The 16,752-nt window shown below is 37.4% G+C and overlaps 2 protein-coding genes across 3 annotated transcripts; one reads left to right on the top strand and one right to left on the bottom strand.

Moving 5' to 3' along the window:
* Positions 1 to 314: 314 nt before the first annotated feature.
* Positions 315 to 6,377, top strand: LOC146713483 (L-amino-acid oxidase-like). Of its 2 annotated transcripts, XM_085448344.1 has the most exons (8): positions 315 to 355; positions 978 to 1,037; positions 1,619 to 1,848; positions 2,800 to 2,912; positions 3,016 to 3,220; positions 3,873 to 3,941; positions 4,057 to 4,193; positions 4,799 to 6,377. In XM_085448344.1, exons 2-8 carry the CDS (start codon positions 1,007 to 1,009, stop codon positions 5,598 to 5,600), a joined length of 1,587 nt encoding a protein of 528 aa, XP_085304470.1. In that variant the 5' UTR covers positions 315 to 355; positions 978 to 1,006; the 3' UTR covers positions 5,601 to 6,377. The 2 variants fall into 2 exon arrangements, with proteins under 2 accessions (XP_085304470.1, XP_085304477.1); XM_085448351.1 differs by lacking the exon at positions 315 to 355 and having other exon boundaries at positions 951 to 1,037.
* A 6,282-nt stretch (positions 6,378 to 12,659) lies between these two features.
* Positions 12,660 to 16,752, bottom strand: LOC146713482 (sterile alpha motif domain-containing protein 3-like). Its single transcript, XM_085438259.1, has 4 exons — positions 16,738 to 16,752; positions 16,478 to 16,642; positions 15,981 to 16,187; positions 12,660 to 15,748 (listed from the first exon to the last, which is right to left on the bottom strand). The coding sequence occupies exons 1-4, from the start codon at positions 16,750 to 16,752 to the stop codon at positions 15,446 to 15,448; spliced, it is 690 nt and encodes a 229-aa protein (XP_085294385.1). The 3' UTR covers positions 12,660 to 15,445.

The following is a 16,752-nucleotide window of genomic DNA, read 5'->3' as shown; positions in this document are numbered from 1 at the left end:
TCATTTTTTTCTTTGTAATAATCAAACCTGCTCAAAGATATACGTCCTGCATGTGGTGCCACTGAAAACACGTGACTTCTGGAAAGACGTTTGTTTAGCAAATGACAGAATGATAAAAGATTTAAAGGAAGTTACATTTTTCTCATCATAGGACCCAAACAGTGGATGTATATCATCTGACCGCACGAGACAGGGAAAAACTGAAACCAAAACTGAAGCCTCATTTTCAAAAGAGGCGGGGCAAGCCTGTCCTTTAGGATGGGGCAGTCAGGTGAGTAGTATAAACAGGAGTGAACTGAAGTGAACGACAAGGAGGAGACACGAGTTACATCGGATTAGCAAGTTCTTTTAAACGGTAATATAGTTTTATTTCTGCTTGGTAAAAATAATACTTGTATTATATGTGTGCAGGTTTTTCATATTTTTTATGCTTTTTAAAAGATGACTACAAATGACTTTCTAGACTTTTTTATTACAAAGTAAAACAAAATGTTTATAGGGATTAGATAAATGCAGCACCAAATGTATCAGTTTGTATAGATAGATAAAAAAAAACAATAAAGCAGTTAGAAAAGTGAAAGTATTTGAGGAATTTTTCCAAGGGTTAGAGTTATCTGCTGCACTCCCGTCTGTTCTTTCAGGATTTGAGCATGTATGTGGGTTTATGTTGATGGATATCATATAGGATATGAATAGTTGTGTTCTCCTGTCCTTAGAAAGAAAAGAGAACACAACATTTCTTTGTAAATAGTGTTAATGAATTTTCTCTGATAATAGAATAAAAAAATCAGCGGTATTACAAAGCACTGGCAGAAGTGAAAGTAAAACTACAGCTGCTGTGGTAAAATTTTGGGATATAAATGCTTCCTCTTTTTGAAATTCACAAATATGAAGATGAAAGGTACTGTATCGAGATCCCAGTTTCTATTTCTCATTCTAATTCTGTTTTTCGTCTTGTTCTTTACTTGCTGCCAAAGGCATAAGGAAAACCATTGAGCAAAGTGAGATGAAGCCACAATTTGCCAAGTGGAAATTTTGTGAGTAATTCTGGTGCAATCTTTAATTTTGGTCTTGAAAATGTAAAAACTCTTGTAATGTTTGTTTTTTTTTTTTTAATGTGTAATGATTCCGAGCTCCAGAGCTCTTCTTGCATAGTTTGCTGTTCTTTGTTGAGTTTGTGATCATCATTAAAATGTGCGTACCACGTGCTGTCCTGAAACACTTGGTGTTGACATTCTATAATCCCAGGAAGTCAATATGACTATCAAAATGGTAAATGGAGTGATTCTTATATAGTGCTTTTTTACTCTACCTGAGTACTTAAAGCTTTTTACTGGATTTACCTCATTCACCTAGTCACACCGATTCATACAAGAATATTGTTCTATGCAATTTGAGAATTGGGAAATAGAAATACTTTAAGTTTTTAGTTTTAATAAGTTTTTTGCACATTCATCATATATTATAGCTCAAAGTTATTAGTAACTGAAATTGTAACTCCACAAACTTAAATTTACTTATATGGATTATGTAATATGTAATGTAATATAATACGTATAATATGTATGTTATGTGTTATTCATAACATAAATGTTTTAAAATCTCTTTTTATCTTCAGTCCATTCATTTGCCATCAGTGTGCTGCTGTTGGCTTTGTATCCCACTGCTGCTGTTGCCAGCATGAATGAAGAGCTGGCTAAATGTCTGGAAGATGACGATAATTATCAGCTCATGGACACAGTGAAGACTGGCCTTCCTCAGATCAAGAAGTCTCATCATGTTATTATTGTTGGGGCTGGGATCGCTGGGCTGACGGCTGCCAAGCTATTGGAAGGTGCAGGACACAAGGTACATGCAAGATTTGAATATGTGTATGCCTAGTTATGTTGTCCATCCAGTGAATGCAAACACTGCCATCTGCAGGTTAAAAAATGGTGCAAGAAAATGTTTTCTTTTTAAAGTAGAATACATCTGTTCCAATGACATCATTTTATATTTAAAAGTGTTTAAAAATCTTCCCTTACTTTTAAAAGGACAAAAACATTTAACACATTTTTTTTATTCATGCCTAATTATTGTATCCAGTCAATGCAATTTTCTTTTATATGAAAATCATCTCCAACCCCAAAACACAAATCCCAAGAATTTTGTAATTTTGCTCACTTCACACTATGAGATTCTGGATCCAGAAGGATAAGAAGAATAGTTTGTAATATTTTCTTGAGACAATGAATTCTTATATCTGCTATTTATATTATATATAAATATTTTAAATTTTGTCCGGTCTTGCAGTGGTCCGAAAGGCTCTGGTAAAAAGTTCTTGTAAATATTCTCTTTAAATATATTTTTTAAGAGCCTGCTAACAATCATACAAACGTTATCAATCACATAAGTTGTGTTTTGGGCCCTAGTAGAAGTAATTTCATGTCTGAATTTGATACAAACGTCTTTGGACTTCATGTTTCTGTAAAACAAAAAGGTGCACAGTAGTGAAATGGCATGGATGAGGCATTTTTAAGATTCTTCTGAGATCAGAATGTGATTTGAGAGTGATTGCAGACAAGAACAAACACAATTACCTATCAACCTTTCTCATATTTTTTTAGCTTTCATTTAAACTCATTATAAATAAAGTCCTAATGGCTTATGTACAACACTCCAGGAGCATTACAAGTGTCTAATTCTCTGGATTTATAACAATATGGTATGTTTCTAGATGTTCCAAGATAGAACAGCAAAAGTATATATTTTCCACAATATTTTTGTTTATTGCTTTTTCTCTTGAACTGTTTGATTAAGGTAACCATCATAGAAGCTAGTCCTCGTGTGGGAGGAAGGGTGGAGACCTACAGGGATGAAGAAAATGGCTGGTATGCTGATTTGGGTGCAATGAGGATACCGAGTAACCACCAGTGAGTAAAAGAATGTCAAACATTGTCAAGTTTTGCTCTCAAAGGACCAGTTTTTGTACTGCATTATAAACATTAACAAGCGAATGACCTCATGCTTTAACAGGATCATCCGCTGGTACATCAAAGAAATGGGGCTCAAGCTGAATCCATTCATCATGTATGACTCCAACACTTTTTACTTGGTTAATGAACGGAACAGGACGAGGACATACGCAGTGACAGCAAACCCCGACATCCTGAATTATAAACTGCCAGAGAGGGAGAGGGGGAAATCAGCTGACGACCTGTTGTGGCAGGCTTTGCAGAAGGTAGGTAAAGATGTAGGAGGAATTCATGGCACTTTTTATACAGAGTGATACCATAGCAGAGCTGTCTATTAAAAATACAACAGATTCAGCAGTTGTCCTATAAAATATTAATTTAATGCATTTATGCACTCCATGGACTCTAAGCCTTAAATCCAAGTGTTGACTTATTCATGCAGACACACACTCCACATGGTTATCCCACTGTTACTGAAAATTAAAGTTAACAATTTCTTGTCACTTCATACTCTCAAATAAAGGCAAAAAAGCTCAAAAGATTTTTTTTTAAGTTTCTTAAAGGTTAAAATGCACAAGAAGCCAAAGAAAATGTACCAAATTGACAGTTTTCAAGGACCAATTAAATGCAAATCTTAACATGTGAGCTGTTGAGTTTTTTAAGATTCAAATGGGCAATGCTTTGTCTTCATGTTTGTAGGTATTAAATATTTAATAAAATTGTAGGTGTTGTAGGCTCCTAATGGTGTACCAGTGTTTTACCAAGACTCAACTGGAACAGACTCCATTCCTGTAACGACTCTATTGGATGAGGTGTTATTAATATTGCAATACAAAATTGCAATACTAAATGAGCTGTGCTCTGACTTTGCATACAGAACCACTGGAAATAACTTTTGTATGTATCTTTTCTTTCAAGGTGAGAGACGAAATTAAAGCCCATGGATGCAAAGCTGCATTTAAGAAATATGACCATTATTCAGTGAAGGTAAAGTGCAGAATCATCTTCTGAAATAGTGCCTGTTATGATATTAGGTCTTCATTGGACAATGTAAAAAAAATAAATTTACTAAAAGACCATGTACAACCTTCTTTTTTTATAGGAGTATCTGAAAGAGGAAGGTGGTTTAAGTCCAGAGGCAGTGGTTATGATTGCAGAGTTACTGAATGAACAGAGCATGATGCATCTGGCTCTGACTGAGATGCTCTACGTCGAGAATGATGTCAGCGATAGCACAACGTAAGATTATTAGACTTAAAAAGGAAGTGATGGTAGTCGTGAACAATGCAAAGAAAGAATAATCAAATCTTATTTTTGTTCTTGTTTTGTTCACAATCCTGACCCAGTACAACGTTGTAGTTGGATTTCCTTGATTGGATTTACTTATAAGCAAATTCTTAGGGAATCTCTCATAATTCCTGTTGAAAATTATACTCATATCAGCTACTCGCTTAGTTTAATGTTGTAACATTTAATCACAAAGGAAGCAACCAGTTTGCTGTATATGTAACATTTGAGACTAAAAACAAACAAGCTGGAAACAAATATGAGGTTATAACCATGTCTCTGTCATACACCCACCACAAAATACTACAGCTGTAAAATTGAACATGAATAGGGTAACATCAAAGTAAGTAAATAACGAAGAAATGTGATGGTAAATATAATTTACTTACACGTCTAGGTAGCGAAATGTTCCCCTATTCCTAAATGCTGACTACTAACTAATTTCCTCTTAAATTCAACTGTTTATGTCACCACTGCATGGTCCTAAGGTCTTTGCACTGATTCTGTACAAAAGCTCAGGCTGACATTCGTGTTTTTGTGTTTGTTTGTTTTTTAAGGTATGATGAAATAACTGGTGGGACAGATCTCCTCCCCAAAGCTTTTCTCTCTTTCATTAATGGCCCCATCCTCTTCAACTCCAAAGTCAAATTCATCAGCCAGTCAAATGAGGGTGTAACTGTGTCATATAGAAGAAAGGGCGAGTCAGCTTTGACATACATTACTGGCGATGCCGTCTTAGTAACAACCACAGCCAAAGCTGCCCTCTTCCTGGATTTCAACCCACCTCTCTCCACCCAGAAAATGGAGGCATTGAGGGCTGTCCACTATGAATGCTCCACTAAAATCATCCTCACCTTCAAGAGGAAGTTCTGGGTGGACGATGGCATCCATGGAGGAAAGAGTGTCACAGACCGGCCCTCTCGTTACATCTACTACCCCAGCCACAGTTTCCCAAGAAATCAAACAATTGGTGTCCTCTTGGCTTCCTACACCTGGGCTGATGACGCCCAGTTTTTACAAGGTGCGACCGATGAAGACCTTAAAGAGCTAGCATTGAGAGATTTAGCGAAGATTCATGGTGAGCAGGTGTGGGACCTCTGCATTGGGGTGGTGGTGAAAAGGTGGGGCATTGATCCATACAGCTTGGGTGGCTTTGCTTTCTTCGCGCCATACCAACACATAGAGTACGCAAAGGAGCTCTTCAGAAGTGAAGGCAGGGTCCACTTTGCTGGGGAGCACACAGCTTTCCCTCATGCTTGGATTGAGACATCTATGAAATCAGCTATTAGAGCAGCTAAAAACATCAACAACGCTGCACACGAGGAGTTGGCTAGAAATCAAGATCGAAATGAGCTCTGAAATGTCAAATATGTACTCTAGGTCAAACAGTTTTACTGAAGTTATATATAACCATTTTGGGATAAGGTATGTCAAATGTCAAAAAGAAGAAGCTGTTTCTAAAAGGTTTTTACTTACAGTTCTAAATGTTGTTAAATAGTATTCACCCTGTTTCCAGAACAGTAAATACTGGGTTATGTTGCATTTTTGTTATCGGTTGTCTGAAATCACGTCAGACATTTTTTACAATTCTTAATAAAATTATCCTATTTAAAGTTATGTTTTATGATAATTTTAGTCCATGTCTGTCCAATTCTGTCCAGAAATCTTGAGAAGGGGCTCATTGAATCCCTTCTTTTAAAGAAAAAGTCCCAACTGTGCAACCTGTAGTACTAGTAGCACTACTCTCTAGTGTTTTCTTTGCAGTTACATAAGTTTATATTGACATTTCAAGGCAGAGCTAACACTATTTAATACTTTCAATTTAAATGCACAATACTTTATTTAAACCCACGGGGCAATTAAGAAGTGTGTGTGTTTTGTTTTTTTAAATCATTGGAACCAAGCTGTTAAAGTGTGTGATTTATAGCAGAGGTCCCCAATCCCCGGGCCATGGACCAGTACCGGTCCATGAGTCGTTTGGTTCAGGGTGGCGAGAGTTGAGGCTGGGGTGTGAAATGTATGGTTTTCAGGGTTTTTATCGTTTTTTAGCGTTGTTTTGTTATTGTTTTTTATTGTTAACTCGGTTTTCCTGGGTCTTTTCACATGTGTTATGAATAAATCTTCTTTTTTTCAGTACCGGTACTAGTTTTATTTTGTTGTATTTATCCACGACACCTTATAGGACGGTCCGTGAAAATATTGTGGGGCATAAACCAGTCCGTGGCGCAAAAAAGGTTGGGGACCGCTGATTTATAGCACTGAAAATGTTTGTTTGAAACAGCAGCAATTCTGACTTGTAACGTGCACATGTGAGGTTATCTGTTTCTTGGATCGCCATTGTGGGTGTGATACTAATATCAGTGATTTGTAGTACAACAAAGAAAAACAAAAACAAAACCTTGAAATATTTTTTAATATGTTAAACTGTTAAACTGTTATTTATAAATAAGAAAGAAAGTATACTTTATTGATCCCTGTTGGGAAAATTCCTCTCTGCTTTTAACCTATTCACTCAGTGAAGCAGTGGGCAGCCATTGGGCGCCCAGGGAGCAGTGTGTAGGGACAGTACCTTGCTCAGGGGTACCTCAGGGTAGCTGTTAAGGGGAATCGAACCCCCGACCTTCCAATCATGGGGCCACCACTCTACCTACTGAGCTATCCCTGCCCTATAACAGGGTTATTATTTCAGGCTTATCAATTAACAATTTAAAGATCAACTGAGCATTAACATGAATTAGCATTTTAAAAATTTTCCAATAAGTCTCTCTTCTCTCTCTCTCTTTTTATAATTCTCTGCAGTTTGTTAAATGAAGTATCCACCTGTTCTCATTTTAATGTGCCTCTGTGTTTACCATCTAGACAGCAGTTTTCCCTGAAGGTACAGAGAAATCATAGTATTGTTCAGTTCTGGTTACTTTTTTTGTGTCCAAATGTGATCAGATCACTCTAATTATTCTTATCTAATTACCCGACTCTGACTTAATGCTGATTTTGTTCGAATATCTGGGAGGAGAGAGTTTGCAGAAGAGAAATGTGCTTCCCACCGATGCAGCAGGAAAACATGAATATCCAAATTTTTCTGAATTAATTTTCTAACATGTCAAAAATGAGCTAACAGAAAGGTTTGGGGCAAAGGCTGCTCCTCTGGCGTTACTTGCTATAATGTCTAACTATAGACTCCCTGGGTATCATGTTCATATTTTTTTTCTGCAACTTGCAAGAACTAGAGCAAGTAACCCTGAATGTTCCTTGGCACCCTCTTTTATACTCATTTTCCCTTTGCCTCCCCCTGTCTGGACATCCAATTCATATCGTGAACTTACAATTACTCGATGTCCAGCCACACATACACTGATGTTTTTTGCATATATGATTGAAAACAAAATTTTAACTCTAAACTTTAAAACCACATTGATACATGTTCTTCTTTTCTATGTTGTACTTTAAAATAACATGTTTTTAATTCTATACTTCACTTCATGGTTCACTCATTTTACTTTCACTTGAAGCAGATTTCTCAGCAGGTCATTCTCACATGAAAATCCACATTCTTCAACATCAACCACTATTTGATTTAAATATAGTTGTAATCTGACAAGACTACAATCATCATAATCTAAATACTACGTTAAGAGGTTGAGAACAGAGGTGACAATCACCATCTCTCCATGCTAAGAAAAACATTATCAATACAATGATTTCCTTGAGAGTGTTGATGGAGAAGTATAGAGAAGGTCAGAAGGTGTTGCAATCTTCCTTTGTGTGTCTAAAGAAATCATATGATAGTGTCCCAAGACAAGAACTCTGTTATTGCATGAGCAAGTCAGGCGTGAAAGGGAACTAGCTGAGCCTGGGGCTGGACATATGAAAATGGCACGACAGTGGTGAGGTGTCGAGTCTAATTGTGTGTATTCACAGCAATGCAAAAATTACAATACAAATACAATAAAGATTTGATGACATAACAGGTGATGAAAATTGCACCGAAAATAAATGTACAAGTAGAAAATAATATTTACATGGATAGCCGCATTTACTTATTGCTGAAAAGGCAAAGTGAGAGTTTTCCTGCTCTGTGTAAAAACAGCAGAGGCAAAATCAGGCTGACGGGCAGAGAAACCCAGGATGAAAACATTAGAATCGCACACCTGTCTATATCACTCAGCAGATTTGTGGTACCCAGAGCAACTGTAAAAAGTGTTCCTAGGCAAGACATAAGGAGAGCTGCCATTATGGCTGTGATGGTACGGAAAGCTTTCTGTTTTGACCGATTCATCTGCTGCCTGTCTCCTCCCATTTCCCCTGGCCCTGGACGAACGAGAACACAGAGAACAGAGAAGCTACAAAAAGACACTATAACTAAGGAGACCAGAATCATACAGAAATATGGAATATATGGGACATTAGGGTAGTAGGAAACTGCTAGACCAACGCACCCAAAGCACAACAACCAGACAAACCCAATGCAGATATTTCTGATCCTGACACCACCTGATTGTTTCAGCCCCAGATAGGTGATGGGGTGAACTACAGCCAAGTAACGCTCCACACATGTCACAGTGTTAAAGAACATCTCTCCAGGGTAGCTGATAGTGATTGCAGACATACCCATGAAAACCGCCACAAAGTTATTAGACCACCAGCCAAATATGACAAGTGTGGCCCCCAATACAAATATTAGCTCAACTATGGTGACATTATAGGTAAATATGTCAGAGTGACTCATTGCTGCAAAGGAACGCTGCTGCCGCTGCCATCGTTGGTACCCCAGGTACAAGACGATGATGGAGATTGGGAGAATGATAAACGTCTTGGTGACAAAGAAGGTGGTGACAATATACGATGCACTTGAGCTATAGAAGTCAAAGGTAAACGAAGAAGTGTTGTCTGACATGCTTCTTGTAGCTTTGAGCTCAGCTTCTTCTGCCCTGAGAAATAAACAAGAAGTGAGGCCACAATACTTCAACAAAAATCCCATTTATGTCTTTCTTTGTGTTTAGATATAGATGTTACAGTTCACTCCTGCTGCTGTGACAGTAATGAACTGTTTTTTAGCACTTCTTTTGTTTGTTTGACATTGACATTCCCATTTAATGTCAGTTCAAAGAAAAAAATGCTAAACAACTCCTGCAGTTGTGACAGTAATGAACAGAAGAACATTTTATGTCCACCTTCGTAGTTCACAAAAGAAATGAAGACAGTTCAAAGAAAATATTGTCTGAAATGCTCTGTAGGCCAATGCTAAACATTTTAGTATCGCCAGCTTCAGATAATAGTCTGTGGAAAATTAGCACATAGTTCAGTTACCATAATGGAAAAGTACAAATATTAACTGAAATACTTTATGAAGCTAAATGACCCCCACCTTGTCTTTTGTGGTGTTTGATTTAAATCTCCTGGAAATCCAAAATCACCAACTTGTCTTCATTAACATAAAAATCGACATAAATGTTTTTATGTCTAAGTGTGGTGAAAAGGTGGACTCCTGCACAACGGTGCCTTGTTGTTTGCAGTCAAACAAATGATTGAGTTTGCATTAACCTATGGTCTTAAGTTAGGAATGCAAATTGTAGTTTCACACTATGCGTCAATTGGTAGGTTGGAGCACAGGGTCAGCTGCTAATGAGTCTCACTGCTAGTGGAACGTATTGTTGTTGTTTAACAGGATTCAAATAACCTGGAAGCAAGTACTAGCTTTCACTGGAATGTTTACATAGTGTGTTTATTATACTGGCTGTTAAGAATAAAATAATAAGCAAATTGTTATTTTGCATTTTTAGTGTTTTCAGCCAAGTGTAACTATGGCTACTGTGCTATTTGTCAAGTGAATCACAATAGGTCTGATTGCACTTCCAAAAATGAAATTATGTAAAAGGATAAACTGACTATTGTTTATAGAGCACTTTTCTTCACAAATTAAAAACTCAAAGCACTTCTTTACTACAAGCCTCATTCACCCTCTTTCAGACGTTGGAGTGGCTGTAGCTCAGGAGGAACAGCAGTGCATCAACTGATAGCAAGGTTGGTTGTTCAACTCCCAGTTGATCTGTCTGTCTTGCACAAGATACTAACCCCAACTGTGAAGGTTAGATGGAAAGCACTTATCTGCGCATGTGAATCACGGATGTTGTATTAATTGATTTGTGTGTTCCAGGAGAGGAAAAATCAATATAAAGAATCAGTCCATTCACCTAGTCTGTAAAGTTACTTTTTTTTTTGTCAAATAACTTTTAATGAACTATTCACAGACACAACTGGATGCATCAGAGCAACAGTGTTTTTAGTATTTTGTTTATTAAGGACAGGTCAAGATGCAGGCAAAAACAACCATCCAAACAGCAATATAGGATTTATTAAACTTCATTACACAATGTCTAATCTTTTTGTTGGCAAACAAAGACACATCCTACCGTTTGCAGGACAGGAACTTTGCACGCCCCAGGTTTCCATTGTGCCATTAAAAATGTATTCATATTATGTTCAATCAGATCATGATGCAGTGGTTAGGTAGGTCATTATTGAGAGTGACTCATGTTGTTGTTTGACAGGATTCAAATTCCCTGGAAACAAAGACTGGTATGTGGTCAATTCAAATCAAGGTAACCATTTGGAAAATTTACACGTGGTTCTACAGTGTGTGTTTCTTACTGACTATGAACAGGTGGGGATTCAGGGACTGTTGACCTGATGGATGATTGCTGACCTGATGCCAAGTTTCACTTTATTGATGAAAATGACACCTAGCCAATTTGTCACTGTCAAGTGATTCATGCTTGGCTGTTTTGTTATGTCAGTCAAATGAGTAAATGTTTCTACATGAATAAAAGCACATAAGAGGCTTGTTGATTTCAAGTGATCTGACATTTATGCTCTTATAATAGTTATACATACAGATAGATAGATTGTCCTTCCTCTTCTGTCTTTACAAACAGTGTAAGAGCACAGCAAAACTGACTGAGATATTAGGTTATTATTAATTAACCTCACAGTGTTTTTGTTTTGTTTCTCAAATCATTTCAATGGTTTCACTATGATGAGTGAGACTCTAGATGCACACGCAGAGAGCAGGAAATGAGTTTTGTCAGGCAGTTGTGAATGTGGTCTCACGACTGTCTAACAAAAGTAAAATCATGTTTGAAAGTTCAGTAGTCGATTTGCTCCAAGTGCATACTCCCTTTCAAAAGTTCCTTAAACACATTGCTGTGTTAAGGAACTGTCTCAGGAAGAACCTGACTCTGACCCATGGTTTTGGGGAATAAGTGATTCATCTTGCCTAGTCACACAAGTGAGATAATGTCTGTGGAAGTGACAAAAACAACTAGTTGCTCAACTAGACTTTGACCTTATAACACTCTGTATGACTTTGCAATTTTGTTAGATTTGCTTCTTAAACTATTCTTTCCAAAGAAACAAAGGCAGAAATGCATATTTTACCTTCCATTGCATCCAGGTGCTGCAGCCATGTTGCTGCTTACTATTTCACAGTCACATAACAGACGCTCGTGTGACTGATTGTCTGGAGAACATAGACTATAATTAGCTGCTGGGCTTTTGGCTGGGCTGATAGCTATGCAGGACACCTTGTACATGTAACAGATTAAATATGTTATGTGTTGTATGTCACAATAAGTGGCAATGTTGCTCTTCTGTTTCTCTTGTCTTTCAGGTATAACGTCCACCTATTGGCCCATTCAAATTAGGCCAATTACTCGCCAGGAATCATTAATTTTATGTCACATACATGAAGTGAAGACACAGTCGCCTGTTTATGGGGCTTTTGATCTCCCTGAAAAAAAAAATATTCCTGGCCCTTCTTTTTTCCTTGTCTGTAGTATTACCGTGAGATTCACAGCAAGGTTTTTCCATTTTTTATGAAAAACAATGTCCTATTCACCTATTCATAACTCAGCACCAGGTCAGTGTCAACACATTTTTAGAACAGTTGTGACCCCAAGTGGTGATAGTTGTCTATAATCTTTAGATGAAGTAATGGTTCATTCCTAGTGTTTCACTGAACAAAAGCAGACTTCGTTTTAAGTTTTACATAAAACTAAGGAGTTTACTTGGTGGTGGTAATAAATAATAAAACTAACACGAACCATTTCATGGTTCACTCATATTATATACACTCTCAGAAATAGGGGTACCAAAGTGTACCAAAAAGGGTACAAATGCTTGTCGCTGGGGGTGTTCCTTTTTGAAGGACATTTCTGTACCCTTTAGGCTTGGTACATTTTTGTACCTTATAAAGTTGTACCATCTGAAGTACAATCATGTACTTTCCTAAGACATAAATGTACCTTCAAACTATAGTACAGAAATGTTCCCTTGAAAAGGGTACAATAGGGTACCTATGAGGGTACCCCCCCAGCGACAACCTATTTCGTACCTAAAGAGACAAAAATGTACCCCCAATAGTCCAAAATATTTGGTTATTTAACCATTTATTTTCGATAATAGAATCACATCAAAGCATTTAAACAACCACAGGAATACATCCTTGATTACATTCATACATTGCCATAGGACATGTTAAGAAAAATACATTCATTTAAAAAAAGTAAACAATCACATAAAGACATTAAACACCTGAACACAATGTTTTGACGGATCACAGAGATGTCATGTATTTAAAAAACTGTCCACACAAATGTTTTGCTCTACTTCATCAAGCCAGAATATATATATGTCATATATATAGACAAAGTGGAAAATGTTCTTGCAATCACGTCACACAGAATACCTCAAGGACACAAACAGTCTATCATCAACTAAATAGGTGTCTAGAGCTTGAAAATCTAATTCATTTCCTGGATTGAACAGGATCCAGTCATTGTCAACTGCCACTTGGTAAGCATGGAAATGACATTCATAAGTGCGAGGAAGTAACATTTTCCCACACAATACCCAACAAGTATCAACATTCAAAATATACTTGATTTTAAAGAATATAGGTATGGCTTCAGTGTGTACATGGCCAACTACAAAAACATCCTCAAGTTCATATTTGACACTGCTGACAGATATAGCAGACACACGCTGAAGCACTTTATCCTGAAAATGCACATCTGTAAAACTTTTGTTCATTTCCAGAGCATTCTGTAAGTCACCTGGCAGAGATGAAAATGGCACACTGACACTTGTGCTGAGTGAATGTTCAAAGTCAACAAGCAACCTACCTGAAGAAAACTCCCAGCACTGTTTCATTTGATGACGATTGCTAAGAGTTGCAGTGATGTTTACAAAGTTTTTGCATTTACTCGCTATATTTTTGAAATATTGATGCTTGCTTTCATATCTCATACACCATAAAGGGCGAAGAGGACCATACATCAAAATCAGCCTTGGGTAGTGAATAAGGTAGTGACACTTGGGTGTTAAAACATTTCCAAAGACTTTTGTAGTCATTTCAAGAAATTCTTGAATAAGCAGGTTTAAATGAGCAAGCTCATCTTTTCTCACATTTGTAGCCATTACACGATCTACGATTTCTGAACATAATAAGAACACATGCCAATATGGAGTGCCAGGTGGAACATGGGGAGCCATTAAAAAAGGCAAGAGCCTGAAAAGGCACCATTTTTGACTGGCTGATCCAACTATGTTAGAATTTCGAAGCATCTTTTCCGTCAGTGGCACTGGTCTGTTCGGCTTGTCATTCCTCCCAAACTTCACATTTTTCAGCTCATCATTGATTTCATATATGGTGATGTGCTTTTCCCTGTGAGCTTTACAAATAACCAAGTTCATTACCAAAGGAATAACCCCCTCCAGCAAGTCGTGCATTACATCTGGGGGAAGAGACTGGGTCACATCAAAATAAGGCAGTGCATCAAATGTACAGTTACCATACACACCGTACAAAGCAGCACTCTCTGGGTTGTTTTCCACACAGTTTATGTGGTACTCATGTACTTTGGTTGTTCTAATAACAAAATGGTCCTCACAAAAGTGCTGTTGTATCTCCGAGTGCGATGCCATACAAAATCGGCATATTCTGCCTGTATTGAAAGACATTGAGAAACGCCCAATCATATGAGCAGAAAGGTTGTCGCATGAAATGGTAGCAAGAGCAGCATGAACTGTGTGCTCTACTTCATCGACACAGATAGTGAAACCCTCTGTGGACAGCATCTTCAAGTCAGTTATCAAGGGCTGAAGTATAGTTTCAAGCCCACACTCTTTTAAATGTGAATGGCGAACCAGTAAGGCTAAATGAATGTGACTCAACTTTGAGCGATGTTTTCCACTTATGTTTCCTATAGTATAATAAAATGCACAGATTTTGTATTTAATTCGTTTTGCACCAAGTGGGTTCACAATTTCAAATTCATCTTCATAAAAATGAAGTCTTAGAGCTTGAGGATGGTCTTTGAAAAATGAGTGGTCTTTAAAATACATGCCATCTTTGTAATCAGTCAAAACATCATCATCTTGATTTCTGTGGTTATCCAGAACAATTTGTTCCCACACATCCTCCACCTGACAGTATTTGTTTAATACCTGTAGGATTGGAACATACGAATAACTACCAATTTTCACACCAGAATGGTCTCTTACTGTGTAACTGATAGGTTCTGTCATGTTCATTTTTGATTTGCAGTGTTCTTTTATCAAAAATGGTGAACGAATTGAATCACATGCTTTCTGGAAAAAATCTGAAGTAGACAAAACCTGCTCAAGTTCTGGACAATCACTGAGGCGGAAACCATGTTTATCCAAATGATAACGAATAAACGAGTCGTAGTTTTCTTTAAAAAAACACAAAAGAAAACTAAGATCATCAACGATGTCTTGCTGAACAGAGTGTGGAAGGTTATTTTTTTCAGTACATTTGAGAATAAAGCTAAATAAATGATCTCCTAAATTATCAAGCAAACTGTCCATACTAGGTGGTGTGGGCTGCTGAACTGTGTGCGTCTCGTCTGAACTGTGTGTGTGTGGGTCTTCAACCTCTTTGTGTGCATGGTTTTCAAATCCATCTTCAACTACCTCAAGGCTATTCAAAACAGAGGGTTTGTGTTTGCGATACACATGGCGTCGAAAAGAGTGATACTTGGAAAAAGCTGCCTGGCAGTCATTTATTCCACAAGTGATGCTGAAATGAGGCTCATGTGCGTGTACTAACCCAACATGTATAATCAACTTCCTCAGAGTAAATGCCCTTTTTGAACATTTTGAACATTTGTGGAGTGGGGGCATATTTAATAGAGTTGGTTAAGTACCCTGGTGACACTTACTGGCAGGGGTTTGTCTCCCTGGTCTCCTATGTTGACAATGCAGTTCTGAAGAAAGACAAGTGTTTTCTTGAAGTATGCAGGGTAGGTCATGTTGAACATGAAGAAGGTGGAGAATGCTGAGATGTAGGCCTCATCCAGCGAGACCTTCTTCAGTGGCAAATCCTTGGTCATTTGAAGAACATTTTGAAGAACAGCAGTGAAGTTTTCGCTAAAGCGGCGACAGATGTTGTCTTGGCAGGGATGCATTAAATCAACCTCATAACACAACTGGAAATGAAAAGAGCAGAATAGACAAAAGAATGACATTTTACATTGAGGATTTAAACTTTTGACATGTTTAAAGACAGACTGGAGATAAATGTAAAGTGCTTTAACCCTTGAACAAAAATTCTAAAGATAATGAACAGATTGATTAATCAGTTAGTACAGAAAATAATAATCAGATTTAGAGACAAAAAAAATCATTAGCTGTTTCCCCAATCATCTTAACAATTCTTACCCCTGCAGATGTCCCCAGGAATGGATATCTCTTTAATAGGTCCACAGTACACATTCCTTCAGCTACCTCTCGACGTCTCCATGCAAAGGTTTTTGTCATGCGGTCTTTCACCAGTGCTGTGTCAGGATGTAGCTTCTTGTGCTGATCATTTAGCACCTTGATATGAGCATCAACGGAGGCTGCATCTTCCCCCACAAAGCACGAATCCTTTGTCAAAACAGATATCAGTATTATCATAAGTAAAATCTGATAAGTTAATGTTACTCGAAATGCGGTAATTTGTACACCAAATGCTTTGAAAAAAATGCAAAAATGTTGAATAGGAATTGCAAGTTGAGCTGACTTTTGTTAAATCAACTGTGAAGTTCCTTTTTCTATGTTAATGTTATCTGTTAACATGTTTCTTTCAATTAATGTTTACTTTTAGCTTTACAGTGAACATAATAAGACTACATATGTTACCTTAGCTCTTAAAGGCTGAGGGTGTGAGGACTTACGAGAGAGGGCTTCAGTCTCTTCAGACAGGAGCTGCTGGATTCCTCTGTGGTCCGATGTTTCTGCGTGCGTCCAAACTTTTCTTTAACCCGGTTCACTTCTTCGTTGCTGATTAGGGGAGCCCGTTCTGCTTTGAACTTTCTCTTGAGTTGGCTGTGCCAGGTGTCCTAGTTGTTTCAAATGTATATAAGTAGTTAATTATGCTTACTTTATATTAATATAATCTATAAAAGAAACAAAAAAGGAGAGGTACTCACATAACCATTTCATTGTACAT

This window comes from Copadichromis virginalis, linkage group LG3 (genome assembly GCF_057382275.1).
Source record: "Copadichromis virginalis isolate Kocher_CV1m ecotype Utaka linkage group LG3, C_Virginalis_male_GT1.1, whole genome shotgun sequence".
NCBI lineage: Eukaryota > Metazoa > Chordata > Actinopteri > Cichliformes > Cichlidae > Copadichromis > Copadichromis virginalis.
The sequence above is the reverse complement of the archived record's forward strand: the minus strand, read 5'-3'. Positions and strand labels throughout refer to the sequence as shown.

Bases quoted from the DNA above. Each gene is read 5' to 3' on its own strand.
- LOC146713483 (XM_085448344.1), top strand. From the start codon at position 1,007: ATGAAGCCACAATTTGCCAAGTGGAAATTTT. The intron at 2,913-3,015 runs GTGAGTAAAAGA...ATGCTTTAACAG, and splicing joins AGGATACCGAGTAACCACCA to GATCATCCGCTGGTACATCA. The intron at 3,942-4,056 runs GTAAAGTGCAGA...CTTTTTTTATAG, and splicing joins ATGACCATTATTCAGTGAAG to GAGTATCTGAAAGAGGAAGG.
- LOC146713482 (XM_085438259.1), bottom strand. The intron at 16,188-16,477 runs GTAAGTCCTCAC...GTTTTGACAAAG, and splicing joins AGAGACTGAAGCCCTCTCTC to GATTCGTGCTTTGTGGGGGA. The intron at 15,749-15,980 runs GTAAGAATTGTT...TTTCATTTCCAG, and splicing joins TCCTGGGGACATCTGCAGGG to TTGTGTTATGAGGTTGATTT.